General features: G+C 42.5%; 1 protein-coding gene across 2 annotated transcripts; it reads left to right on the top strand.

The window, feature by feature from the left end:
* The first annotated feature begins 29 nt into the window (after positions 1 to 29).
* On the top strand, positions 30 to 27,839 carry CTSO (cathepsin O). Of its 2 annotated transcripts, none has more exons than XM_075543633.1 (8): positions 30 to 247; positions 6,069 to 6,177; positions 7,211 to 7,350; positions 12,227 to 12,394; positions 14,756 to 14,877; positions 24,055 to 24,218; positions 25,152 to 25,244; positions 27,078 to 27,839. In XM_075543633.1, exons 1-8 carry the CDS (start codon positions 104 to 106, stop codon positions 27,110 to 27,112), a joined length of 975 nt encoding a protein of 324 aa, XP_075399748.1. In that variant the 5' UTR covers positions 30 to 103; the 3' UTR covers positions 27,113 to 27,839. The 2 variants fall into 2 exon arrangements, with proteins under 2 accessions (XP_075399748.1, XP_075399749.1); XM_075543634.1 differs by lacking the exon at positions 30 to 247 and adding an exon at positions 4,244 to 4,333.

Below are 27,839 nucleotides of genomic sequence, written 5' to 3'. Positions count from 1 at the left end.
CAGCGGCTCCTTCCTGCCACCTTCCCGCCCCGCACCCGGGAGGGGGCGGAGCCGAGGAGCCGAAAGCGGACGGAGAGGGCGGCCCCAGGCCTCCGGCGCCGCCATGGGGCTTCGCGCGCTGCCGTGGCTCTGGGTCCTCTGCTGCTGCTGCACCCCCTGCTGCGGGGACGACTGCGGGGGCGCCGGCGCCGCCACCCTCGGGGGGACCGCGCCGCCGAGCCGCGAGCGAAGGGCCGCCGCCTTCCGGGTAGAGCGCGCGCCACTCTGACCTTGGGACCCGGGGCGGGAGCCGGGCGCGCGGGGGACGGTCCGGGCTCTGGGCCAAGTTCACCGCGTCCGCTCGGGCCGCCTTCGCTGCACTTGCAGGGCTCCCGGGGCTGCCGCGTGCTCTTCTCGCGGGACTTTGGAAAATCTGATTTTCCAGATGGGGTTTGCCGCTCTGGGTTGATAGCACGCGTTCGCAGCACTCAGGGTTTGTGAGCAATGCGTTCTTAATAAGGAGACGTAGTTCTTTGAGCAGTCCCCTGGATGACTGCCTGCGCCCAGTAATGATAGTTACATTTTCAGAAACCTGGTATCGGGTCAGAGTCCGCTGGGGGGCAGTGGGTTTGGGGCTAATGGTTCGCCTTTCCAAGAAGTAGGAGACTGCAGGAGCATGGTAGGGCTCTAGCTACCCGTGGCTTTCTTCCTCCCGAGGGGGGCGCAAGTAACTTCCTGGGATCAGAAATGTATAAAAGAGACCACATTAGCCGTTTCAGACAATCCTGCCATGTGTGACTTTTTTCTTAGGGTACTGCACCACTGACTTGGTGGAGCCTCATTTCGAGAAAAAGGAAGAATATAGTTCCTTTCTACATTATTTTGAAATAGCTCTGTAATAATAAACTTCGATTTTACCCCAGTATGAGCCCTGGGGCAAGAAACAGCTGAGTACCACATTGTGATGATATTTAATCACGAAATGTGTCACTCCTATGGCTTAATGTATTTTGAAAGAAAATTCATCCATTCTAAACCGGAATGATGATTAATTCCTGTTACTTATTGGAGTTAGAGTGATTCTTTTGTGTGGATATTTTTCTTGGGATTCCTCCTGGGTTTTATTTTTTGACTCTCCTTTTCGATTGCTTTCATGCCTAGGGATGCTCATCCTTGACTGACTGTCCTCCTTATTTTTTGCCCAAAACAAACTCCAAACTTTCATCTCCACTTTATTATTCTGCATCTCAGATGTAGCTCACGAAACCAGAAGCACGCATCTACTCCCTGAGGGCAAAGCTTCAGCCCTGTGTTGTACTTCTGCCCTAAACTCGGTTGCATATTGTGTTAATTCAAACTTCTAGAGGCCTGTCAGATGAGATGGAGTCGAATAGTCTCACTTGTACTAACATAGGTATTCCTTAAATTTAAAAAAAAATTTTAATCATAGATGAAAAGCAGAGGCTCAAGGGAGACAGTGTTTGTGTGAGGTTTCTTGAGTGGGTCTTACGTCAGTTCGTGGCTTTGAAAGAATTCACACCAAAGCCTGTTGGTAACACAAGTAAGTTTTTATGAAGGAAGGGAGAAGTTCCAGGTTTTACAGTCTCCAATAGGGTACATGCTATTTCAGGGAAGTGTGCCATTCATAACTGGACGCGAGCAACCTCCCGGAACAGTACACCTACACCTGTGGAGCTGAGGCCAGAGAGGAGCGGGTGCTAACAGGGAGGATGAGAAGAGCCCCAGTGGGTGCTCCCAGTGAGTGCTTCCTGCCTTTCTTCCAGCCCACCCTCTGGCTGGGGAAGGGGTGCTTGAAGGTATAGGTTGACCCTACAGGGTGATGTGCTGGGCCCAGGCCTAGTTTGCTAGTTTGGACCACCCAGGTGTACCTCCCACCTGACTTGGGGGCCTGACTTTGAGCATGCCCAGTTAAGGGGGTCTCACAGGTGTTTAATGCTCACCTGATTTTCTTGCCAACTTCTTCTAGGGAGCCTTTGCAGGCATGGGAGGGACAGCCCCCTGGCCCTATTCTGGCTACCTAACCTCTGTGTGGTACTTTGGTGGTACAGTGGTTGCATACTTAGCTGCTAATCAGAAGATTGAAGGTTCAAACCCATCAGCCAGCACATTTACCAGCCACTCCGTAGGAGTAAGGTGCGCCTCTGCTTCTGTCAAGGTGCCGTGAAGTGGTGCTGTTCTACTCCGTTTCCTTCTGGTAACTATGAGTTGCAGTCCCTTTGAGAGCAGTGAGGTGGCTTATATGGATATTTGTATTTTATAAATCCGTGTCGCTTAATGCCCACTGTGCATTATGTAATCGGGCTGCTCACTGCAAGGTAACTAGTTGGAAACCACCAGCCGCTCCAGGAGAGAAAGAGGAGGCTTTCCACTTCAGTTACAATCTTGGAAACCCACGCGGGCAGTTCCACCCTGTCCTAGATGGTTGCTATGAATCGACACCGACTCAGTGGCAGTGAGCACCTGCTGTGAAATGGCACAGTTTGTGATTGAGACTTTACGTGGATGCCATGTCATACTCTGGTCCTGTTCTCTCTTGTATCTTTAGCAGGCTTCGTCGATTACCAGTGAAGGACAACCTGCTGAGAGGGATTTGCTTTTCTGTTGAGTTTACAATTCATGTCACTAGCAATGTTTTCTACATCTGAGAATGGGTCCCCCATATTTTTCCTAATCTTGTAGTTTTCAAGAAAGCTCTCGGTATCCTATAAGAGCTTGTCGGAGTTCTTGTTTTTGTTCTTGAGGATTGCCATGCTTGCAGAGTGTGGCGTGCTTCTGTCATGCGCAATAGCAATCGTTGGGTTTCGCCTTCATGTTGTTTAATAACCTTTCGTTTCACTTTCACACTGCTACTTCCCCTCTCTCTCTGCCTGCTGCTGCCAGGGTCCTGGTATGGCTGTGTCCGATGCCATGGTAGTGCTTCATGCGATGTTTTCAAAGAGCCAAAACCATGTGATACAAGAGTTTGGGGGTTGCTGCCTACAGGTCTAACTATACACTATTCGAGGGTAAACATTGTAGATAGAACGTACAATATAATACATAAGCCAGTGACATCCTGCAATAAAAGACAATGGAGGGCCATATCTGACCTCCTCTGGCTTCCGGGTTGCCTTGAGGCAGGGGCCAGACAAGCCTCCGAGGTCATCCTTGTTTACCTAGTCTGACTCCAACTGTTCTTCCGCCTTCACTCTTCCTCTGTGCTGGCTTCAGTAACTGGTTGCAATGGCCACAGAAATCACGGACGATGCTCACATTTAAAGGGCTTTTGGGGTAGTTAGGCTACCCTAAGGCAGGATCAGCACATAATAATGTATTAGTCTCCCCAGCCAGTAACCAAGTCTTTCTCTGGTTCTCAGCTTCTCAGCCATGGGAAAGGCAAATTTCCCTCCGGTTTTCCAGTGACGTGGTTTTTCTTGGTCTTGGTCTCCCTGGGCCAGAAGTCAGCCAGGTTGTCACTCTGTTGCACAGTTCCATAGTCTCAGGCCAGACAGAGAAGGCACCCCATAGTCTCAGTGCTGCTCGTCTGAGTCTCTTTGCCGCAATTTGTGCTACATCTGGTCTCGGTGCTCTCTGCTACTTCAGACCGAGATCTTAAATGTGCTCTTCCAGTATCCTCAGGGTTTCTCTGTTGTCTACTGCTGCCTCAAAGGTGGCTCATCAAAGGTGGATCATCCCCCTCCGCCCCGCCCTTTTATAGCCAGGGGTGATAACAACAACTGACCAACCCCCAGGCTCTTAGTGTATGCATGCCACAGTTACTTGGTACCATCCAGTCATTTGGTGGGAGTTATAGAGACTTGGGTATGAAAGCCATAGGGGGGCGGGGAAGGGGCGAGAAAAAATGAGGAGCTGATGTCAGGGGCTTAAGTGGAGAGCAAATGTTTTGAGACTGATGAGGGCAATGAATGTACAAATGTGCTTGACACGATTGATGTATGCATGGATTGTGATAAGAGTTGTATGAGTTCCTAATAAAATGATTTTTTTAAAAGAAATTTCACTCCAGCACACATAGACATTTATACGATAGGTTCTCTATACAGTGTATCATATACCTGGCAGCACAGTTGCTCTATATATGAGATATAGGTGTTTTGTGCAGGAAGCTATTGGGTTTGTTGCATCCCACTCTGCAACCAGGATTTCTAAACTCTATTATAACTTCATGAGAACAGCCGTGGTGGTGCAGTGGTTACGAGCTGATTCTGGATCCTCAAGGTCAGCAGTTTGAAACCAGAAGCCACTCCACTGGAGAAAGATGAGGCTTTCTACTCCCACAAAGAGTTCCAGTCTTGGAAACAGGGGCAGTTCCGCTCTGCCCTACAGCGTTGCTGTGAGTTGGCATTAACTCCATGACAATGAGTTAGGCTTTTTAAATTATCACTTTAAAGGGCCACAGATGTATAGGGGATAGAATGTTCCCTGAGTAGATGTTATACAGCATATAATTAGTTACAGATCTGGAGTCCTGGCACGCAAGGTTAAGTGCTCAAGAAGAAAGGCCTGGTGACCTTGCAAAAAATCACAGCCTTGAAAGCCCTATGAGATTCTGTGAAGACTGCATGTCAGGAGTGGCTCCTTTGCCTTGAACTTCACGAGGAGAACAGAGAATCCTCATGAACCCAACGCTGATTCCTAGGAGGGGGATGTCTGACCTAGCTCCTTTCTCCAGCGTTTTTACCAATTTGACACCAGCCCCATTCCCAAGCCTCTCTTCCTTCCTCAGCTGGGTTTAATTGCTGATTTCAATGGCCACACAGAACTCAGAAACCATTTCCTCGGTTGTGAGGTTTATTAGAGAAGTAGCAGTTTGGGTGCTGTGTGCTACAGAGAACCTAGAGGCCGTGTTGGTGAAAGTAGCAAATACTGAGGCCTGAGTCTTTGGGTCCTGGTGTCTTATTTAAGAGCAGCAGTCGGTCGCGTCATTTTGGCAAACTGCCTAGGAGATGAGTCTGAGATGTATTCAGGACAGGCAGCTGGGAACACAGAAAAAGTGCCTGATAAGTTAGTACTGTCTTTTAGGGCCATAAACCACGGCCATTGAGCTCACTCCTACTCTTAGCCGCCTGCAGTGCAGAGTAGAACCGTTCCTTAGGGTTTCAAAGACTGCACGTTTCCAGGAGCAGGCAGCCTCATCTCCCCCAGTGAGTGTTGGGGGTATACACCCCCCCCCAACCTTCTCATTAGCAGCCCAACACCTGTCCTCAGGGCACCATTTGTGGTCATGAATTTAGACCGTAGTGAAAGGTTTTTGTTTTGTTTCATTCTGCCTTATTCATTTTCATAAGTGCCCCAGGACTATGCCCGGGGTGGGAAGTTAGACGGCGCCTCGGACCACATTCCCACGTGTTACCACTGTATGATGATTGTTCAGTGAAGCCTAAGCCGCTTGACTTGTAATGGGATCTTCCCGGGAATTCTGGTGAAAAAGGGACAGCAGCCTTTAGCTACACCCCTTTAGCAACTTTCAGTGTTCAGGAAGCCCCTCATGGTCACAGACCCCTTGCCCTCTTCTGTGCTGAGCCCATGTGAGACTCATGTTTACTGGTGCTCATCAGGAAGGGCCCTGAAGGGCACTGAGCAGTCTTCTTTCTCTCGGCCACATAGACACAGTAATGGATCTAATAGTTACTGATACTCATTTTTGATTGGTGTTCCCATGAAAACATACCTATAATTTTGCAGAACATCCCACAAGTGTTTTCTTATGGACTGCTGCCATACTGACACATACCATTTTCAAACAAAATCAGTGTTTTTACAGTCAGTTATCCTAACCCTATAAGGCCGTGTGTGGCGTTTTCGTAGCATTTAATTAAAATGTATATATTAATATATTTATGTATATATATAGATAACTATGAAAGTAAAGAATAAAAACAACAAACTTTTTCCCTGAAATTAAAAATTCAGGCATTATAGGGCTAATTAAATGAGCTATAGGTACATGCTTGTCATACTCAAAAATTGAATTGTTTCCTTCAAATAACGTTTATCCAAGTTAATTACATACAAATAACTTTGGAAAGTTAACATGTCAATGAGCGTTTTTTTTCTTTTCCTTTTAGGCAAGTTTCATTAGACATCGATGTTTGAATTCTGGAGTTTCTAATGAAAGTTCTACTGCCTTCTATGGGATAAATCAGTTTTCCCATTTGTTTCCTGAAGAGTTTAAAGGTATGGCGTGTGTATGAATTGATGAATTTTGTGAATTTAGCCAGTTCATTAAACTTATATATAATTGCTTTTATTATAAATCTAATAAATTGATTTATTACTAAATATTAATGAACTAAAATTACTAAATATGAATGAACTAAAAGTCAGGCGCACGCCAAGTGCTGAGAGTTAAAACAATAGATTGATGATTACATCAAAATAAGAATGATACAGTTTCCACTGGGATGATTCTGGCTCAGGTCGGACATGAGCCATGAGTCAGGCTCTGACTGGATTCCATAGTTTGTTTGTTTGTTTGTTTTTAATAGCCGACATATCCAGGCATTTTTCCTAAGGAACCTTTGGACAGATTAGAGCTACCGATCTTTTGGTGTATGGCTAAGTGCTTAACTATTTGCACAGCATGAAAAGTGTCATTGAACATATTTCACTTGACTGTAAGGCACATTGGCTTTCATTAGGTTGGCAGTTTGTGCTGCTATCTCTGTTCAGGACGGCCAGGATTCTTTGGTTAATGATAGAATGGATGATGCTAGCTATATTCATTTTTATTATTGGTCTGGTTCTACCAGACACATCATTTAATATGCGAACTCCAGCCCTACTTTAAGGAGTTTTTATCTTTTCTAGCTTTCAGCTGGATGGATTTTCTAAAGTGGAAATAAAAAATCCTAGACTGGCATATTTCTTCTTGAAAAGTTTATACAAAATGTTTCTTTGAAAATACCAAACCAAATCTCTGACCATCAAATTGATTCCAACTCCTAGCAACCCAATAGGACAGAGTAGAACTGTTCCTCAAGGTTCCTGCGTCTGCAAGTCCTTATGGGAGGAGACAGCCTGGTCTTTTTTCCTGTAGAGCAGCGGATGGGGTTCAGCCCTGAAATGTGCAGTTAGCAGTTGAACAACTAGCTGACAGTGCAACGGGAACTTCTGTCCCCTTGCAGAGGTCCTGCAAAAAAGAATCCCGAGGCCTTGACCCTACAATATAGAACCAGTTACCTATTCATTTCATGTTTCTTTTATTCAGCCATTTATTTGAGAAGCCAATCTTCCAAGTATCCCCGATATCCAGCAGATGTACAAATTTCAATCCCCAACATATCCTTACCAGTAAGATTTGACTGGAGGGACAAGCATGTTGTAACACAAGTGAGGAACCAGCAGATGGTAAGTTTCAGATTCTCTTTAAAAAAAAAAATCTTAACATGGAAAGGTGTTGAGATCAAATGCATTCAAACTTCTCATTGTACCCCTCATCTCTCTAGATATAATCAAGCCTTAGTCATTCAAAAACTCAGTGAAAGGAGAGTCTCTATTGGCAGAAGGGGTGGATGTCAGAGCCCTGCCTCTTCTTCCTGATGAAGATCTGTCTTCACTTGTGTGTTCTCACACTAGTGCCATTGCCAAAAGTATGCTCACTCAAGGATGCTTCACTATAGCTGAATCCAGATTCCATGCCTTCTGTGCATAGCACATGGATGGCTGGACCAGGTAAACATGCCTACTAAATGCCAAGTTGTTCAAAATAGAAACGATATTGGAAAAGTAACATACAACTGGAAATGTGGCCCGATTGCTTGAGTTCTCATGCCTTACGCATTGTCTCCATCAGAATACCCTATCCCCAACCCAGCCTTCCATGCGAGCATCCATTTTTATCTCTGATCCTTAAAGGTGTAGTCAGTTTTTCTCTATGGTAGTGCGACTGTATAACCCTAACTTCCTGCCATCTAGTCGATTCTGATTCCTGGTGACCCTGTAGGATGGGTGAGAACACTCCCCTCTGAGTTCTTAAGACTTTAAATCTGTGCAGAAATTGAAAACTCATCTTTCTCCTGTGGAGTGACTGGTGGGGTCTAGCTGTGGCCTTGTGGTCAGCAGCTGAGGGGGTGGCTCCCTGCACCACCAATGCCACCATCTGTACAGAATTGCCCAGTCAAGGACTATGCAGAAAATTCAAGGAAGAGCAGCTCTCAGAAACTTCGTCAGAGGGCAATTTAAAAATAGGAAATTAATTGGTAAAAATCATAGCCCAGTTTCACACAATCAACTGATTTTTAAAATAGAGAAGCATCAACATTTTATCAGAATTAAGTTCTGGTCTTAACCAAAGAAAGATTTTTTTTTTTCTGGTTAAATAGAAGCAATGCTGGAAAATGTTTCTAGACTCTCCTAGGAGGAAGGCAGCCATATCCCGAACCACAGAGATAGGACCATATTAGCTCCCTTCCCCTGTGCATGCATTCTGGGCTTTTTAAGGTCTCACGTGGGTGATATTCTCAGAATAGCAGCCAGCTATGCTCTGTTCTTAGTAGATGATACTGGGCTCAAGAGGTTCTGGGGGATTTCGTCCCTTCTTGGACCTTTTAGGTCCCACATGCTCTGTTCTCACTAGGTGATGTCGAGTGGCAGTTAGTTCTGGAGCAGGTAGTCCCTTTTGGGAACTTCAGTCCAAATAACACTGCTAGTTCTATTTAAAATATCTTCAAGAGTGCCTTAAGAGAGCATGTCTGACTAACAGAATTTCTCTGAACTTCTGTTCTGTTCAGTTATCCAGGGGAACCATTCTTGCGTCTGTCTCTGGTCCAGATCTCCACTCTTGCCCCTCTGCTTGGTCTCAGGGGGAAGGAGAGTCGGGGATAGGAGGAGGGATTGAAATGTGCCGCTGCCGTCAAACTAAAACCCACAGCCCTCAGATCCATTCGTTCCTCGTGACCTCATAGACAGAGAGTAGAACTGCTCCTTGGGGTTCTGAGGCTGTGGGGGCAGAATTGACAGTAATGGGGTTTTACTAACCGAATGTTGATGTTGACCAACCTGAATGTTGACAGTGACTGACCTGAATGTCGAACCCACACAGCGGCCCCTGGGGTGGGGAGTGGGGGGTACCACTCTGCTTCCATAAAGATGACAGCCAATTTTTGAATGTTGATGGGGGTCTCTTCCTTTTTAGGCATTATCTGTATTTTTTTCTTTATACTGTTATTCTTTTATCTTTACCACCTGAGTGTAATTGTGTTTTTCATTGTCTTCTGTCTGGTCTCCCAGCTGTGAAGAACAGAAAGAGTGGTTGCATACTGATGACAACTGATACAAGGGGACAAGGGTGCGGGGAAGGAAAGGGTATTTCTTGTGTAAATAATGAAGGTGGGAGAGGGAGGGTTCACTAGAACAGATTGTGATTGAGCAACTCATTTTAAAGGGGAGTTAGCCTTTTGGGAGTGGGGAGAGAATGCTCTAACATTGATGCAGTGACGATTGCACAATTATCCTTGAGATGATTGCAATATTGAACTATTGGATTGTATGATATGTAAATCAGGTTCCCATAAACCTGTGTGTAAGCTGCATCTGACATCCTCTGGCTACACAAGGGAGCTGGAAAATCCAAGGACACCTAGCACAAGGTCAATTCTCATGAAGCAGAAGTCAGACAGACCTCTCCTCTTCAACCTTCTTTACCCTGTTTGTTCACCAGTGTCCCTCCGACAGCAATCAACTTCTCTGATGCATTTGATAAGTAACCCATTGCAATGCCACACTGAATCCACAGTAGTCAAAATTGGGGGGTCTGTTAGGTAAGTTGCAAGAACGATGAGGCTTTCCAATCCCATAAAGCACCTAAGGGCAGTTCCACCCTGTGCTATATATGGATGCTCTGAGTTGAATTGACCGGATGGCATTGAATTTGGTTTTGGTTTGACTAGGGAGTTAACCAGTTACAAGTCAGGGTCCGAAACATTAATGTTACAATTCTTATCTCCACAGTGCTTCTTCTTGGCCATGCCTCAGATAGCATGCCTTTTTCTGGTCTTTTGCCTCTCAGCCATGTGTACGCTCAGCCTCTTCCCTTCTCACACAAGTGTTACAAAACGCCTTCAGCACTGATGGATGCCCAGTGGGTCTCCATTCTGAAGGTCGGCCTTCTGCCCAAAGAAACTTTACGCTTTCCTTGAGCCAGAAACCTGTCATTCTGCTTCACGATCCACCACTGGGCCCATGCTCAGTCCTTTGTCTGCATGCTCCTCCTCTGCCATTTCTCAATGTGGGGATCTTAGATTCGCCTCTCCTGGTGCCTCTTCTGTGGTGGTCATGAGATACTCGTTCCTGCTTCTGAGCAGTCTCACATCTGTCCAGGAAAATGAGAAAACTTACCAATCCCCTTCTTGGAGTTTTACACACCCAATCATTGGTGAGAGTTCAAAAGGATAGAAGAGGCATGTTAAGTAATTTTCACTTTACTGCACATGTTTGAAAATGTTGTATTTGACGTAAACCAGTGCAAGTATGAACTATGAGGAGGTACCCCCCCCCAAAAAAAAAAAAAACAACCAAATTGTGCTGGGCAGAGCGGAGGTTTCACAGTAAGCCTTTTCCTGTTAGGTGAGCATGAGACCACTCGCTCTGAGTTAGTGCACCCAGTGGTGTCGCCTGAAAAAGGTTCTAGTCACAGTGAAATTTGTCGTGGGGGCAGTTTCTTTCAAACCTCAGTTTTTGTGATGGCCCATTTAAGAGACCAGCATGCAGCTCTCAAATTTTGTTTCCTGCTTGGAAAAATGTCACAGAAACGGTTGTGGTGTTAAATACAGTTTACAAGGACAGCGCTGTGGGAAAAACTCAAGTGTCCCAGTGGTTCTCTCATTTCAAACAAGGTGACATGTCGATGGATGACAAACCTCATTCTGGATATCCCTCATCTCCCAAAATGATGAAAATGTTGACTTGTAGTTCATTTGAAGTTCATTCCGCCGGTCAGAAATGAAGATTTCTATTAAGAGGTTCTGAAAAGATAGCTTAACACTGTGTGACAAAAAGGCCTGATTTGTGACGTATGGGTCGTGCTTTTGCCACCACGCCAGTGCACCTGCTCACACACGCAGCCATGTCAGTGTGCCAGTTATTGGCAAGAGACAGCATGCTTCCCTTGCCCCGTGCCCCTGACTCACCTGAGCGTGCTCTGTGTTAATTTTTTATTTGCTTCTACAAATTAAGAGGGACATGAAAGGGTAGCGATTTGATGACATAGATGAGGAGAAGAAGAAAAAAACAAGGAGGTTCTGTCAGCCATCCAAACATATGAGTTTGAAAAATGTTTCTAAGAATGTAATCGCAAATTTGAAAAAATGTATTAAGTATAACGGAGGGTGCTTTCAAGGTGATAAGGTTGTTTTGTAAAAAAATTAAATACATAGCTTTGGGAAAAAAGTTGTTTTTTTATACCCCCTGTAGATCCATGATAGCAATATTTTTTAATTACCCTAATATTTTAACAATTAAAAGAAATTTGGGTTTTCATTTATTTTGTTTTCCGTTTGAAAATCTAGATGAACATGTATGTTTTATAAGCTTTCTGGTTCTCTGAACTTTACTTGCTTAGATATGCTTTCTGTATTAGACTGGGTTATCTAGAGAAGCAAAGCTAGTGACTCCTGTGTGTGTGTGTGTGTGTGTGTGTATAAAAGAGATTTTTCAAGAAAGGACTCACACAGTTGCAGAAGCGGGGAAGTGCAGGCCCATTCAAGTTCATGGATGTCAAATCTAAGCCGAACGCTTTTCCTGACTCCTGCAGCAGCAGGGACTGATGAACAGGAAGAAGAAATATGCAGCAGGAAGGAGCGCAGGCAGGTGGATACTGAGCTGAATGGATCTGAGATTGCCAGGCTGCTGATAGATAGCTCCTGGGAATGGCCGGCAACAGAGCAGGAGATCGGCAAACCAGATACAGGATCCACATCCAGCAGTAGAAGTGCTCTGCCTTCCACATGCTGTCAATGTATACTAAGAGCGGGCTGCACCCTGACTGACACCTCCTTCAGTCATATCAAGGCTGCGGCCACGTTAAAGAGGCTTCTTCGCCCCGTAACTGTTTGCCTTCTTCACAGAAGAGCCCATCACTGTGTTAGGTCCTATTGTGGAAGAGTCCTGATTCACATAGGTTGACTTAACACCTACTTACCACACTTTCTATTTAGAGATGTGGGTATATTTGATTTAAAACCTGTAACTACAATACTTCTTGCCTTCCTCTTGTGTTTCTCGACAGTGTGGGGCATGCTGGGCCTTCAGCGTAGTCGGTGCAGTGGAATCTGCATGTGCCATCAAAGGCGAGGCGTTGGAAACCCTGAGTGTGCAGGAGGTGATTGCCTGTTCCTATAATAATTTCGGCTGTGGTGGAGGGTCCACCCTCAATGCTCTGAACTGGTTAAAGAAGGTGAGTCATTTTTACCTGGTTTTCTTTTTCTTCTTTTTGGAACTTGCTTAATATGAGTTCAGAATTTAAACAATTTAGAAATTTAGATAAGCCAGGATCACATGAACTAAACAGACAACTTAAAAATGATTTTCCCCCCTAGCTCAATACGCCATCAAAAACTCTAAGGGTAAGAAAATCATCATTGAAACCCACTACAGTCCATGTTTATGGTTATTGCTTATCTTAGAAAAATACTTGCTGCAAGTTGATACCACCAAAAGAACAAAGAAAAATGAGACAAAATCGTGTATTTCTATATGATATTTGAATGCTGAGCTGAAGAGAGATGTTACCAAAAACATTGCCATCAAGTCAGCTCCAGCACATGGCAACCCTATGAGTGGACAACCCTTTGCGTTTTCGAGGCTATAAATATTTATGGGAGCAGAAAGCCTCATGTTTTCCCATGGAGAGGATTTGGGGGTTAGAAACTCAACTCTACCCCACTACCACCAACCACAGTAACAACAAAAGAAGCAAATTCACATGCATCGAGTTGATGCTGACTCATGTGTCCCTGCAGGATAGGGTAGAGCTGCCCCTACTGGATTCCAAGACTGTAAGTCTTTATGGTAGCCTCATTGTTCTCCTGAGGAGTGACTAGTGGCTTCAAACTGCTGAGCCTACGGTGACTAACCCAGTATGTAGGCCTCCAGGGCACCAGGGTTCTTTAGTAGCTTTTTCTAGGTGGAGAAATGAGACCCGAGAGATGAACTCACATTATAACCAAATCATTAGCTGAGCCACAACTACACTTTAATTTCCTGTTTTCCATTGTAGGGTTTGACCCAAGACACGCAGGCCTCACTCCAAGACTATTTCCTATCTGACATTGCACATTTACAATAGAGTGAAAAAAATCGCTATCCAACTGTTTTGCACATTAACTAGAAGTGGGTATAATGACTAGGACTAGAGCATCCCTTCATCGAAGGAGGTCTCCAGGGAGTCTCCAGGAAACTGGGCCATGCTGTCTCATGCCCCTTGCTCGTTCCTGTCAGCAGGGGTCTTTGTATAGCTGCCCTGTCAGCCTGGCCTCTTCTGTGTCCACAGCCTCTAGGCAGAGGCAGACGCCAATTCTAGGTTCCTACCTCCTATGTGGACTGAGATCCTGCAGCTCAAAGGTGCTGTGGGGTGGGAAGGGAGGAAAGAAAGAAACATCCGAAGAAGTGCTTGGAAGAAACGTCACTTGTCACATAATGACCTAGTCTTTGGGATCTAACTATGTCAGTGAGTCAGGAAGTGTGTACAGCAGAGTGTTCGCCGTTGTTCTTCTTATGCTTTCTAAGATTGTCTCCAGTCCAGGGTTAACTACATGAAACCAAAACATCATCAAAGCAGGGTTCCTAAGACAGAAATGTCCTTCAGTATAAATGTCCTTTACTGTATTTTGAGGCACTGACAATAGTCACATTAGCATTGGCCTAGTAACCACAAAGTCAACAATTCGGTCTACCAGCTGCTCCCAAGGAGAAAGGTGAGACTGTCTGTTCCTTTAAAGATTCATAGTCTTGAAAGTCCTGTATAGGGTTGCAATGAGTTGAAATCGGCATGATGGCAGTGGGTAGGTTTACATGCTTGGAGATGCTGTGTGCACATTATGAGGACAATGAATTATATGTCCCTTCCCTGGTCCCTGGAGGATGCAAACGTTCAATGCACCCGACTGCTCACAAAGGTTGAAGGTTTGGTTTCACTTGAGAAAGACAGAGCTTGGTTATTTGCTTAACAACATAAAAATGCAGCCATTGAAAAATCCTCTGGAACATAATTCTGCCTGGTCACACATGGGGTCACTCTGAGTCAGAATTGAGTGGGTAACAAGTTTGTATCTTTTTGTCCTTGCCATCATTCAAATGGGAGAGTTCTATAGAGAGAAACACATGGGAGATGACTAGCATTGAGAGAAATGGGGAGAAGAGTGCCGATGCTGCACCTTCTGTTGTCGAAATGAGTTCAAAGACTTGCTACCCAAAACCTAGACTTGAAACACTAGAGAGAAAATGTTGCCGTACTTCTTCATGAGCCAGAGGACGCTAGACTTTGTCATCAGATGGGTAGAGATTCCAGAAAGTACAATACGGGAAAAAAAGGAGTAAAAGCAAGAAAGAAGGCTATTGTCTGTCATTACGTAGGACATCCAAACGAAGTACCTAATGATTGAGTTTAAGAACATTAAGGACAAAATAAACAAAACTAAACAACTACATACACGATGACGATGTGGCCCAGGGGAAATTTGTTTTGACACATTGAAGTAATTGGTTTATTTGTCAGGCAATTAAATACGAGTGAACACTTTTGGTGGCTTTCTTTCAGACACAAGTAAAACTGGTGAGAGACTCAGAGTACCCATTTACAGCACAAGATGGGCTCTGCCAGTTTTTTTCTAGCACGCATTCTGGAATTTCAATCAAAGGCTATTCTGCGTATGACTTCAGGTAAATGTCTTTTCTATTTTTTTTTCCTCTGCGTTCTTGCACTTATGATCTGTTGACTCTTCAGAATTAATAATGGGGTGAAAGGTATTCCTAGTCCTTCCTCTGAATTTGTATGAAAGCTTGTTTTTTTCCTCAGTGGACAGAATAATTGACAGTAACAATGGAGAGTTATAGGTGTGTGTTTTGATTATAATCTCCATGCCTATTTTATGTCTAATTATAATCGAACTATCTATCATAAATTAACATTCTTAAATCCAATTTAAGGAGATCAGATGTAAGTTGCAGGAATGCAGGACCGCTGGGGGTGGAGTGTTTATGCAGTGAGCTATTGACTGTTGGGTCGGCAGGTGGAAACCATCAGAGCAGGGCTTTCTGCTCCCACAAAGAGTTACTCTTGGAAACTCCACAGGGGCAGTTCTACCCTGTCCTATAAGGTCATTGTGGGTCAGCATCAACTCCATGGCAGTGAGTTCGGTTGTTTGGATTGATGTCTAACGCTCATTGAAAGTTGGCTTTTCAAAGACGCCAGTGACTCTGGAAGAGAAAAATCTGGGTGAACCGTCCCCGTACAGCCTAGGGAACCCAGTTGGGCAATTCTCCTTTGTTGTCTGTGGTTGGTATGAGTCAGAATAGTCTCCACGGCACACAACAACAAAGTCAGTTTGAGTTATACTGCATATTGAATGCTTTTCTATTGCCACTGGTCTATAATGTTTCATTCTTACCCTTGAATCCACCCAGTGTCAGCAGGTATTTGATGGTAAAGTTAATCCCTGATTTACCATGTTGGTCTTTTTTATGATAATTCTGTTAGAAGTAGGTTCTGATGTAAGTCAAATACCTCATTTTAGTTTTCATTGTGATTGTCTTTTATTAGTAGTATCTTCAGAAAGTCTCTTCCCATTTGCCTTTGGAGGTTTATGTGTGAATGATAAACTCGGTCAATTCTGACTCATCCTGACCCTAGAGGACAGGTTAGAACTGCCCCTTGGGAATAGAAAATGCCTCATCTTTCTCCTGCAGAGTGGCTAGTGGTTTCAAACTTCTGACCCAGTGGATAGCAGGCCAACGCATAGCCACTATGCGACCAGGGCTGCCAATTATGCACTGCAACATAGTATGCATATCACTAGCAATAAGTTTACAAGAGAAGGAAAGTCTTAAGTGTGGTTTGTCACAACTTAACTATACTGTAAGTTAGAGGCTACCTACCTGTATAAGGGAAAGATATGGACAAAAAGGAGCTACATTTTGAAACTGGACTTAAAAGTGTTCAGGAAATACTTTCTCATGGGTAGTAATTTGAAAAAAATCGGTAGGCACGGATGAATTACCAGCGTTAGTCTATATTGGACAGTGTGTATGGGAAGACATAAAGAATCTAAGGGTCTTTAGTATTGAGGCTGAAACAGAATCTTTGCAACCTTCTGATTGAAGGTGGAAGAGCTCCAGTAAAAATCCCCAGATTTGTACCGAACTGCAGGCTTTTCTTGCTGGTGCAATGCTCATCGGATTCTGCTAGATGCTTCCGGAAGATCTTGCACTTACTTGTTCCTTCACTCACATCTTTATTTTAAATGTTTTAGGTTTAGGAGATTGGGCAATGAACAAAACAGATCCAAAAAAATCCCTTGTGCACTGTCTTTTAGTGGGAAAGAGACAGTAATTAAAACAAAACAAAATATGTATGGCATGCTAGAAGCAATCATTTCTTCCAAGAAAACCATGGAGGAAGCAATATCTGGTGGTGGTTGTTTGGTGCCTTTGAGTTGGCGGCCATTCATATCGATCCAGTGCCCAGCAGAGCACAAGACATCTTGGTCCTGCACCATCCTCTCAGCATTGGAGCTCATTGTTGGAACCATCATCTCTTTGAAAGTCTTCCTCTCTTCCTCTTCTCTCCCAAGCATGATATTGTCCTTGAAGGATTGGTCCCTATTGATAACATGTCCAAACTACACACACAAACTCACCCCACTCTTGCTTCGAAGGAACTTTCTGATTGTACTCCTTCCCAGATTAGTTTGTATTTTTGGAATTCTTGGGATAGTTCATATTTTTCACTAACACCGTGATTCAATTGCATCAGTTCTTCCTTCGCCATCCTTATTCATTATCCAGTTTTTGCCTTCATGTGATGCAGCTGGAAATACCATGGTTTGTATCAAGTGCACCATAGTTCTCAAAGTAACATCTTTGTTCCTTAATACTTGAAAGATGTATTTTTCAGCAAAGATCTTTAAAGAGAAGTCTATATACAATTTTAGGAATGCTAATCATGGAGGAATTCACTGAAAAGATAAAGATATGAAAAAATGAGGGAAAGTATTCATGCAATTATCTGGAGAAATGCTATTTTAGGCAGAGGAAGCTGTATGTGCAAAGGCCCTGAGGTCGAAATATATCTGATATAGCTGAAGAACAATGGTGAAGCTAGTGTTAATGCAGTGGAGAGAAAAAGGCTTAGGAGGTGAGAAGACATTACTAGTTACACATTTTAGATTTTTATATTAGACCTTAAAGCTCATGTACTCTAAATGAGATTAAAAACATTGACTTTTGAGCAGAGAAATGACAAAGCCCAACACACTTCAACAGAATCAGAAGGACATATAGGATAAAGAAAGCATACTTTGCATTGGTGGGGCTGCAGCGACAGCTGACCAATATAGTTTTAACTGGGTGCCTTCTATAGAGATAGTTTAAATTGCATTTCAAATAAATAGTGCCTGGGAATGCACATACACATGAGGGGCCTTCAAAAGTTCGTGGAAAAATTCCATTTTCATTTAAATCCCTTTCCCACAAACTTTTTGAAGCCTCCTTGTTTGGGCAGTTATATATTTAGTGTAGGTTAGCCCAGATATTTTATTTCAAATATTACATAAAGCATAATATTACATACAGCAGGTTCAGAACTATCGAGGAAAATATAATCTAAACTACTAGGTCCAACAGAAAGAATTCAATATAGGAAATTAAATATCCAGGAGTTTGAAGATTGAAAACCTGCAAAGGAGATGCTAAAGTAAGCCCTAAATTAATAATTATAGGAAGCAACTACCAAGCCTCAAACGCAAATCCAAACTCACTACCCTCAAGTCAATTCCAACGTATAACAATCCTGTAGTCCTATAGTCCAGGGTAGAACTGTCCCTGTGAGTTTCTGAGACTGTAACTCTTTATAGGGTTAGAAAGTCCTATCTCTGTCCTGTGGTGTGGCTGGTAATTTTGAACTGCTAACCTTGCAGTTAGAAGCCCAACATGTAACCCCTATTGGAGGACCAGATTAGAACTCACATCCTCAAATAGTGAAGGCCATACATTGTTTACCTGCCTCTACTCTGAAGACCAGGAGCTCTTAGTTTGTGACTGTCCCCTGACATTAGTCCATAAGAACATCATGCAGAACCAGAAAAAAGCTAAGAAAAAATATACACTGAAAGAATCTAGGCTGAAAGAAAAATTACAGGGAGGATTGTGCATGCATTTTCCCATGAAACCCCAGGAGTGAGCTCATAGAACTCAAAGTAGAGTATGACAATGTCTTTATGAGTAGGCCAAAGGGAAGTAACCCAGTGATAAATCAAACAATGGTCTGAGAAGTTAGCAACAACATGTACACTGAATTACAGGGAACATGAGATGGAAATGAAAATTCCTAGTGGTGTAGTGGCTACTCATTGAGCTGCAATCGGCCGGGTCTGCTGTTCGAAACCACCAGCTTCCCCTCGGGAGAAAGACAGGATGTTCCACAACCTTAAGCAGTTACCATCTCAGGAATTCACAGGGACTCTTCGACTCCTGTCCCATAATGACCGAGACTAATCGATTGACTCAATGACAGTGACTATTTTTGTTGTTGTTTGAGATGGAGCTCACCTGATCCTCAAGCATCTGCCAGGAAGGCTCCTCCTAAGCACCCAGTCTTGGTGGAAATAATATTTGGAAGAATTGTTTGCAGACTGTCTGTTTTAGAGTCCTCGTGGACTAGATTGGGCTGCTTGTTTACAAGGCGTGTGGCTGAAAGTCACTTGCTGCTGGAGGGAGAAAGATGAAGACCACTGTACAGCTTCAGGAGCCCCATGTAGATAGGGACAACTGCGTTCTGTCACCATCTATTTTAGATGGTCATCTAAATTCCATTTGGGATACCGAATGGATAATGAGTCTGAATGCATTAAATGATACCATACACACTAAAATGTGTGCTTGTCCTGTCCAGCAGGACATCTACAACATGGACACCTGAAAGAGGGACTGGGAATGAAGATGGGCAAGGGCGCGAGAAATGGAGGCAAGACAGGAATCTGATCAAGCCTCATTTATTGAGTTGAGAGCAGAGGTTTAAATAGCCAGCGAGGGGCTGGCACCATTACGTCACATGTAAAATGGGGTACAGCTGAGGTAGCCAATAGTCGTGCATCTTTAAACAAGGAAGGGATGGCAGGCAACTGATCAAACAGGTAAGTATGCTAGTGAAGCATTCCTGGTGAGCTTGGGGGTGATGCTATCAGACATGTATTGACCAATGAGCATAGCAGCTGCTAGTGAAAGATCACCAATCCTAGCAAGGGTCAGGGCAGCCACCTTCTGGCGGGAAAGGAACAAAGGGCAGAAAAACCTCTGGGCAGTTTGTATGGCGAGAGTAGATTCAATGGTTAAAATCCAGGATGGGGAGACACGCAGCTCCTGACATGTGCTGAACCAAATTAATATGTGAAATGACTTAGAAATGAGGAAGAAAACAAAGTTTGCTGTAAAGTTAGAATAGAACCCATGTTTACAGTAGAAGTTATCTATTAAGCAACAATACTCAATGTATACCTATACTTTTCGCTTACATTAATTCTAGAAGGTAGGTGAAATTATTCTAGTGCACAGTTGGAATTTGTGCCCAGGTGTGCAGAATTTCAAGTCCCTAAATGTTGAAAAGGGATTGATCTTGACTACTGACTTTAAGGTTGGCGGCTGGAATACACCAAGAAGCACTGTAGAATGGCCTGGTGACCTACTGCCGTAAAGATGAAAGACAAAGGTTCTATTCTGCTGTTATAACTATTTAGACCAGTGCTTAGTCTGATTGGTAAGGAATCTGGGTTGGTTTGGCTGTTTACGGCTCGGATTCTTCTCTCTCTCACTTTTTAATATTTTAGTCATTTTAATTTATTTTAAAAATATTATTTATTGAATATAACACATACAAGTAAAAACATGCCGCATGTAGATGCACAGCCAGCTCATGAAAACAGTGATGGTGTCCCAGAACCGCCTTATGTACGTGGTGCATTATTCTGCCATTCCCTCAACTAAAGCTCGTCCTAGGCACAGAGTAGTGCTACATGATGCCTGGCTGGAGAGATGAGGAGGCCCTGTCCCAATAGGATGCCTCTCTTCTCTAAAGATCCCACTGTGTGGAGGGGGTTATGGGAAGGCTGCATTCTTGCAGCCCACATTTCCCCCAAAACCGGATTCACAAATAGTGGAAAGCTGAGGGCTGGTTTGTGTATAAATGCAGTGCCAATGATTGTTCCCTTGTCTAGACTTTCTTTAATGCTCAGGGACCAAGCAACTACCATATATACTCGAGTATAAGGTGACCCGGATATCAGCCGAGGCCCCTTATTTTACCACAAACTGCATAAGAAATGTGCTGGAAAAACTCGGCTTATACTCAAGTATATACGGTAAGTCTGGAAAGGAACCCTTAACAGAATCGAGTGCTGATGGTTGGGTTCTGGGGCACAGATCACTGAAGATGGCACACAGGGCTGAAGGAAAACAAAATTGTACTGGGTAGCATATGGGGTCACTATGAGTCACTATCTGTTCCACAACATTGTTGTTTTTTCCCCTTATTTAATGCAGAACTTCAGAATTCTCTTTAAAAATCTACCATAGTATCCTCTAATAAAAAGACCCAGAACAAAAAATCACATAGATGTAAATGGTGGGGAGGGTGCAGTGGAGACCCAAAGCCTATCTGTAGACAATTGGACATACCCTTACAGAGGGTTCACAAGGAAGACATGAGCCAGTCAGGGTGCAGCAAGCACCATCGAAACATACAACTTTCCTCTAGTTCTTTAATGCTTCCTCCCCCCACTATCATGACCCCAATTCTACCTTACAAATCCGGCTAGACACTGGTACAGCTAAGAGCTGGAAACACAGGGCATCCAGGACAGAAAAACCCCTCAGGACCAATAATGAGAGTAGCGATATCAGGAGGGTAAGAGGAAGCTGGGCGGAGAAAGGGGGAACCAATCACAATGATCTACATATAAGTCTTTTCCAGGGGGACAGACAATAGAAAAGTGGGTGAGAGGAGACAGCAGTTGGTGTAAGACATGAAAAAAATAATAATTTATAAATTATTGAGGGTTCATGAGGATCGGGGAATGAGGAATTGATATCAAGGGCTCAAGTAGAAAGAAAATGTTTTGAAAATGATGATGGTAACATATGTACAAATGTGCTTGACACAATGCATGTAGGTGTCGATTGTGATAAGATCTGTATGAGCCCCCAGTAAAATGATTTAAATTAAAACAAAAAAATTAAAGTTAGCAGATCTGAAAAAAATATAACTTTATCTTGTATTAGTATATTTTTAATGAATACCCCTAATTACCACAGTATCAAATGCTTACTTACATATTTCTAAAATGAGTTGAGCTTTCCGAAAGTTGAACAGATAGTATGAATAAATGTATAAAATCAATGTACGATTCCTATTTCAAGGGATGTCATGATTTTACATGAAGTTCTTTCTTGATCTGTGAACAAAGTATTCCCTTCATTGACACTGGCCTCCAGTTGGGCATGATTGATGGTTACTTACTCTTTCAGACCACTAGCCTACCTATAGCTTGCTATAGCAATAAATGATCAAATGCTATCTGGATAATGGCCTGAAATATCAGCTTGTTTTTAATACTCTATAGCCACAAAGCTGACTTTTAAAAAATAATGTAAATAGCACATATGATGGGTTAGGAGTGGGACTTCTAACAGCAAGGTCAATGATTTAAAGCTACCGGCAGCTCCTCAGGAAAAAAAATGAAAGTGCATACTTCAGCAGAGATTTAAGGTCTCAGAAATCCCATAGAGGGTCATAGCTGACAACTTTCTAGCAGTGAGTTTCATTTTTCTCTATTTAGATGGAGAAGCCGCCCTGATAGCACAATGGTTAAGCATTCAGTTTTGAACTTACAGATCAACAGTTCCAACCCACCAGCTAGTTCACAGGACAGTGATGGGACAGCTTGCCTCCCTAAAGGTTATATGTCAGGGTAATCCATCCCCTAACACATCATCACAGGTCCGGTGGGCACAATTGTACAGCGATAATAAGTAAAGATTATAGTAAAGTCATAAAGAGCATGAGAGATCGAAGAGAGGTAGAAATAATGGCATCAGACACATTTCATGGTCGCATGCTCACCTTGGCCTCACTTGGTGGTCCACGTGGAGAGAGAGAGAGAGATTTAATGCTAACCAAGGTTTTTATTTTCTCTGGGGACATGCAAGCCCCCTAATTGTAGGTGAAGACATACATCACGGGAAAGGGTTGTGCTATAGGTAATACAGTAATGAGAGGGGGTGGTCTGGGGCTATATACGGAATAGGAAGAGGAGGCATTGGGGGTATACATGTGGCAAGATGGGCGGATCCTAGATTCAGGACGGCAGCCTAACTGTGGATGTCACTGAGCCAGTTTGACCTGTTCCCTGGCTTAACTATAGAGACCCTTATCAGTAGGGTGTGAACTCCACCTACAGGAACCAAATCAATGACTGTAAGTCTTTATGGAAAAGTAGCCCATTGTCCTTAACAGCAGGGAGGGGGGCACCGGCCCACCTGTAGTCTGGAGACTGACCCGCCTTCAGGGAGGTAGCTTGACAATCATTTGTCATTAGCTGCAAGCAGTGTCCTAAGTCTAACATATTTGGGGGAGACGGTTGGGAGAAACCTTTCTGTTTCCCACAGTTATGGCCTTGGAAACTGTAGAGGGCAGTTCTGTGAAATCCTTTAGGGCTGATACGATCATAATGGACTGCGTTGTAAGGACTACTGCAATGGATAAAGCCTAACAGAAGACTTTGTCAATACGTGTCCATGTGTGAAAGCAAAGCACCGTATCCTTTGCATCTTAAAAACTCTAGCACCTCTTTCTTTGAATATTTCTTCTGTTATATGATTATGTTAACCATTTTAAAAACTCCTTTTATTGGGGGCTCTTACAGCTTTATAACAATCCGCACATCCATTGTGTCAAGCGCATTTGTATATATGTTGCCATCATCTTTTTCAAAATATTTTCTTTCTACTTGAGCCCTTGGTATCAGCTACTCATTTTTCCCTCCCTCCCCCACTCTCCCGCCCTCATGAACCCTTGATAAATTATAAATTATTATTATTTTCATATCTTATTATTATTTTCATATCTCACATCTTAAAATTATAAATTGTTATTATTTTCATATCTATCTCCCTTCACCCATGTTTCTGTTGTTTGTCAGCCTGGGTGGAAGGGGGTGGGTTAGTATGTTGATCATTGTGATCAGTTCCTCCTTTCTCCCTATGTTAACCATTTCAGGTAGCTTGTCCGTATAATTTCTACAACATCAAAATTAATTGGTTAGTATCTTGATTCTCACGTGGTATTACAGAGATAACAAGATATTTTTAAATATCTAGTTCTACTTCTGCTCTCATCTAACTAATCTGTATATTTCAGATAAGAACCATTCAGCTCCATAACTTCATTTCTCATCTTCCTGGGATGCTGAGTTCTAGCCAATCATATAGCTCCATGCAGAAGTGAGGTGTGTTGCTTTGGGGAAATCTTCTCAACAAAGATATGGCACTTATTCCCTTCTTCTTGCTGTCTGAAAATGGCTGGAACTCTCGCATCCATCTTGGACCGTGCGCTGATTTGGGCAACGGAAGCCTCACGTTGCAGAAAATACTCTAGAAAGAGCTGTGTGCCTCCTGACAGCCTTGAACTCTTACTTGTGTTGGACTCCCCAAAGCCCGCATGGTTTAGCCTCCCATTTTTAGCTGTTTTGTAATTGCAACCAAACCTCCTCCTAAAGGGCCCTTTGAAAAATATTTTAACAGACAAACAAATACACACACGCATTAATCAAATGATTCCTCTTTTGGTAGTGACCAGGAAGAGGAAATGGCAAAAGCGCTTCTTACTTTCGGCCCATTAGTGGTTGTAGTAGATGCTGTGAGCTGGCAGGATTACCTGGGAGGCATAATCCAGCATCATTGCTCGAGTGGAGAAGCAAACCATGCAGTTCTTATAACTGGTTTTGATAAAACAGGTATGTGCTGGTTACTTTCCAACTTGAAACTGATTGCTAAACGATCGCTATTTCCTTTCAATGGTGTAATTTGAGCCTTCCCTACTTTTCAGTAGACCTATAGATGTAAATGCAAAGTTCTATCTGTATATTTTTGTGGATACCTCGATTCATTGATGGCAATCCGGGTTCAAGCCCCATACATTTTCCATCTGTGATGTTTGAGATAATTCTTAGGAAAAATCATGCTTATAATATTACCATACATTTCTAGGATCCCCCCCCTAATTCCCTAGAAATGTGTGTCTCTTCATTTTATTTTTTAAAATAATTTTTATTGGGGCTCAATCAACTCTTGTCACAATCCACACGTACATCAATTGTGTAAAGCGCACTTATACATTCGTTGTCCTTATCATTCTCAAAACTCTTGCTTTCCGCTTGGGCTCCTAGAATCAGCTCCTCATTTTCCTTCCCTCCCTGCCCACTCCCCTCTCCCTCATGAATGTCTCTTCATTTTATGTAGTGCCCTCTTTAAGGAAAATTAATGTAAACATATGCAAGGGGGCTTCAGAAAATTTGAGGGAAAATTACATTATCTTTTCCTTTGCACCCTGTACACTCTACCTATCGATGGGTATATTTGCACCAAAGATGAATATTCATGTACTAATATTCTGTATCAAGGCTATATGTAATTGTGGGTCTGTTCCCATTGAAGATTCCGTTATGTTATTTTCATTTTTCCATTAACTTTTTGAAGCCCCTTGTATTTCTTCTGTGTGGAATGTCCTGCCAGCTGTAACTGATTTCCTGAGCGACTTTTAAGTTAGAAATGCATTTTTATCCTTTTTCAGAGCTGCTATATTTATAAAAAACAAAAAGAAAACTTAAAGATGCATATGCGTTCACAAATATGAATGTTACAGTGTTGTCTGCCATTTTGTTTCATAGGCAGTATTCCATATTGGATAGTCCGGAACTCGTGGGGAAATTCCTGGGGAGTGGATGGCTATGCCCATGTAAAAATGGGAGCTAATATTTGCGGTAAGTAATAAGTTTATATTATTAAATTTAGGCTAAATATCAAGAGAAACTCTTTGAGTGTATTAAAATAGTTAGAGTGTCCATTTATAATAGGGTTCCTATATACTGACAATTGACAATGATTTTTACAACAGTAATTCCCATCTTTTAATCAACTAATAAAATTTAAAAGTGGTTTTAAAGAAAACTATTGCACATTTTCATGTTTTAAAACACTCATAAGAGGGATGTCTGATTAGTAGGAACAAATAAAATATAATGAGCATAGCTTATAAAACAATAATAATTTATCAATGCTGTCTAATTCAAAATCTTGGTAAGCATCCCATTTAGGTGACTGAATTTTCCAGAAATGCCTTTTAGTTCCAAATTTGAATTTTAAATCTGTGTACATTCAATTTTATTTGCATGTTATGCAGATATTTAGCAAGATTATCAAGAATCACGCTTTCATTAGAAACAAAGTATTTGTGGCCTACATTTTAAAAAAAAGAATCAAAGTAATCTTTCAGTTGACTAATCCAAGTATTGAAATTTTTCCTGAGCTGTTTATATGTCCCTTGTCATGTAGAAAATCTTAACACTACTGACAAAATAATAATTTATAAATTATCAAGGGCTCATAAGGTAGGGGGCAGCGGGGAGGGAGGGGAAAAGAGAGGACTTGATGCAAAGGGCTTAAGTGGAGAGCAAATGCTTTGAAAATGATGAGGGCAAAGAATGTACAGATGTGCTTTATACAATTGATGTATGTCTGGATTGTGATTAGAGTTGTATGAGTCCCTAATAAAATGTTAAAAAAAAATTTTAACACTATGTCCACTAGAAATCAGAGACATAAACAAATACAAAAAGTGCTGAATACCAAACTTCCTAAAATAAGAAAAAATTAACCAGACACCAGCTAGTAAACTATTTAAATTTGGAATTAAAGCTGTATTTTAAAAACTTAGTTAACTTTTCTAAAGTAAGTTAGACCCAAGCTGATGTTATATATTTAAGCAATCACTTTATTTTTGTTACAAATTATTTTAACATATATCCAACTCTTAAAAAATTAAACCTCTCAAATTGTGAGAATAATAAAAAGTCTGAAATATTTATGTTCGACCTATTGACTTTTTAAAGAAGCTTCTCGGAAAACTCACTGTCATCAAGTCAATTACAAAAATTAGACTTTTTATAACGGAGACGTCATTGTAAAGTATCATTCACCCTTGGGCTTCAGCAACCAACAACCAACGATCCTGGGACCCACTTTCTGCTTGTTGGTTGTGTTTGGTTTTTTAATGAGATGCCTTGAACTATCATTTCCTTTTGGGGGTTTTATTCACCAGCCTTAGCTCACCTGATGTACAAGAAAGGTCCGCCTGAAATCATATATGTAGGACAGAGTAGAACTGTCCCTATGGGCTCCTAAGACTGCCCTTCTCTAGAGGACTAAACAATTTAGTTACAAAACAAAATCACCAGCTGTGACTCCATTGGAGAGAGCTGTGTCAGCTGTGTCTGTAATACTATACCCTTAGGAACCAGTAGCAGCTCCGTGGAAGAAAGACCGGGCTGGGCTTTCTACTCTCAGTAACCATTACAGTCTCAGCAATCCACAGGGGTAACTGTGAGTCAGCGTTACCTCGGTGATGGCAGTGAGCTTTTTTAGAAACCATTGAGACACTTGTGTTCTTTTCTGTGGGAGTTGAAATCAACCCAAGGACACACAACAGCCAAGTAACTACTGTCTAATCACCTCCTAAAGTAGGACCCATTGAAAGACCCATCGGAAGAGGGCATAGCCTAGTGCTAACAATTTCTTTTTAATTTTTCCCCTTTTAGGTATTGCAGAGTGTGTTTCTACTGTATACGTGTGATATCTGAAGCCTATCAAATCTGAAGCCTATCAAGAGACAATTACAAAATTAAAAGTTTCATAATGGAGACGTCATTATAAAGGATCATTCACCCTTGGGCTTCAGCAACCAACATCAAACCATCCTGGGACCCACTGTCTAGTGTTCCTGCCTAATAGAGGGACAGACAACCACCATCAGAATGCCATCCACCAGAGGCTAGCCAGGCGCCTGTGCCACAGTTTTACCACTGTGGCTAAGTCATGAGACTTCTTGAATCCTCCCAGTTGAGGAATCAATTATTTTGGGTTTGCTTGTTGGTTGTGTTTGGTTTTTTAATGAGAAGCTTTGAAGTATCATTTCCTTTGGGGGATTTTATTCACCAGCCTTAGCTCACCTGATATACAAGAAGGGCCCACCTGAAATTAGATGTGCCTTTTGGGTATAGTAGGGGGCTGTAGGATGGAATATTGTAAAAGTGTTGAAATACCCATTGCCTTACCTCCATCAGATGTTGCTAACCCCTTGTACTGCAAAGAGATCACGTGGAAGCAACTGGTTGGAATTGGGTTTGGTTTTCATCTGATCTTTTAAAATCCAGTCCCTTTGTCTGGCACAGGTGTAACCCACGTGAAATTGGACGCTGCAGATTAGTTAATAAGCACAAGGGCGTGTTCGCATACCTCAGTTACTCTAAGCTGGTGCATATCTTGCTTACTGATTAAACATTCCCTGGGGTCAGCCAAAA

This window comes from Tenrec ecaudatus, chromosome 3 (genome assembly GCF_050624435.1).
Source record: "Tenrec ecaudatus isolate mTenEca1 chromosome 3, mTenEca1.hap1, whole genome shotgun sequence".
In the NCBI taxonomy this organism is placed as follows: domain Eukaryota; kingdom Metazoa; phylum Chordata; class Mammalia; order Afrosoricida; family Tenrecidae; genus Tenrec; species Tenrec ecaudatus.
Note: the sequence above shows the minus strand (reverse complement) of the source record. Positions and strands in the feature narration are given on the sequence as shown.

Excerpts from the sequence above, each read along its gene's own strand:
- CTSO (XM_075543633.1), top strand. The coding sequence starts at position 104 with ATGGGGCTTCGCGCGCTGCCGTGGCTCTGGGTCCTCTGCTGCTGCTGC. Across the intron at positions 248-6,068 it reads GAAGGGCCGCCGCCTTCCGG|GCAAGTTTCATTAGACATCG; the intron begins GTAGAGCGCGCG and ends TTTTCCTTTTAG. Across the intron at positions 12,395-14,755 it reads CTCTGAACTGGTTAAAGAAG|ACACAAGTAAAACTGGTGAG; the intron begins GTGAGTCATTTT and ends GCTTTCTTTCAG.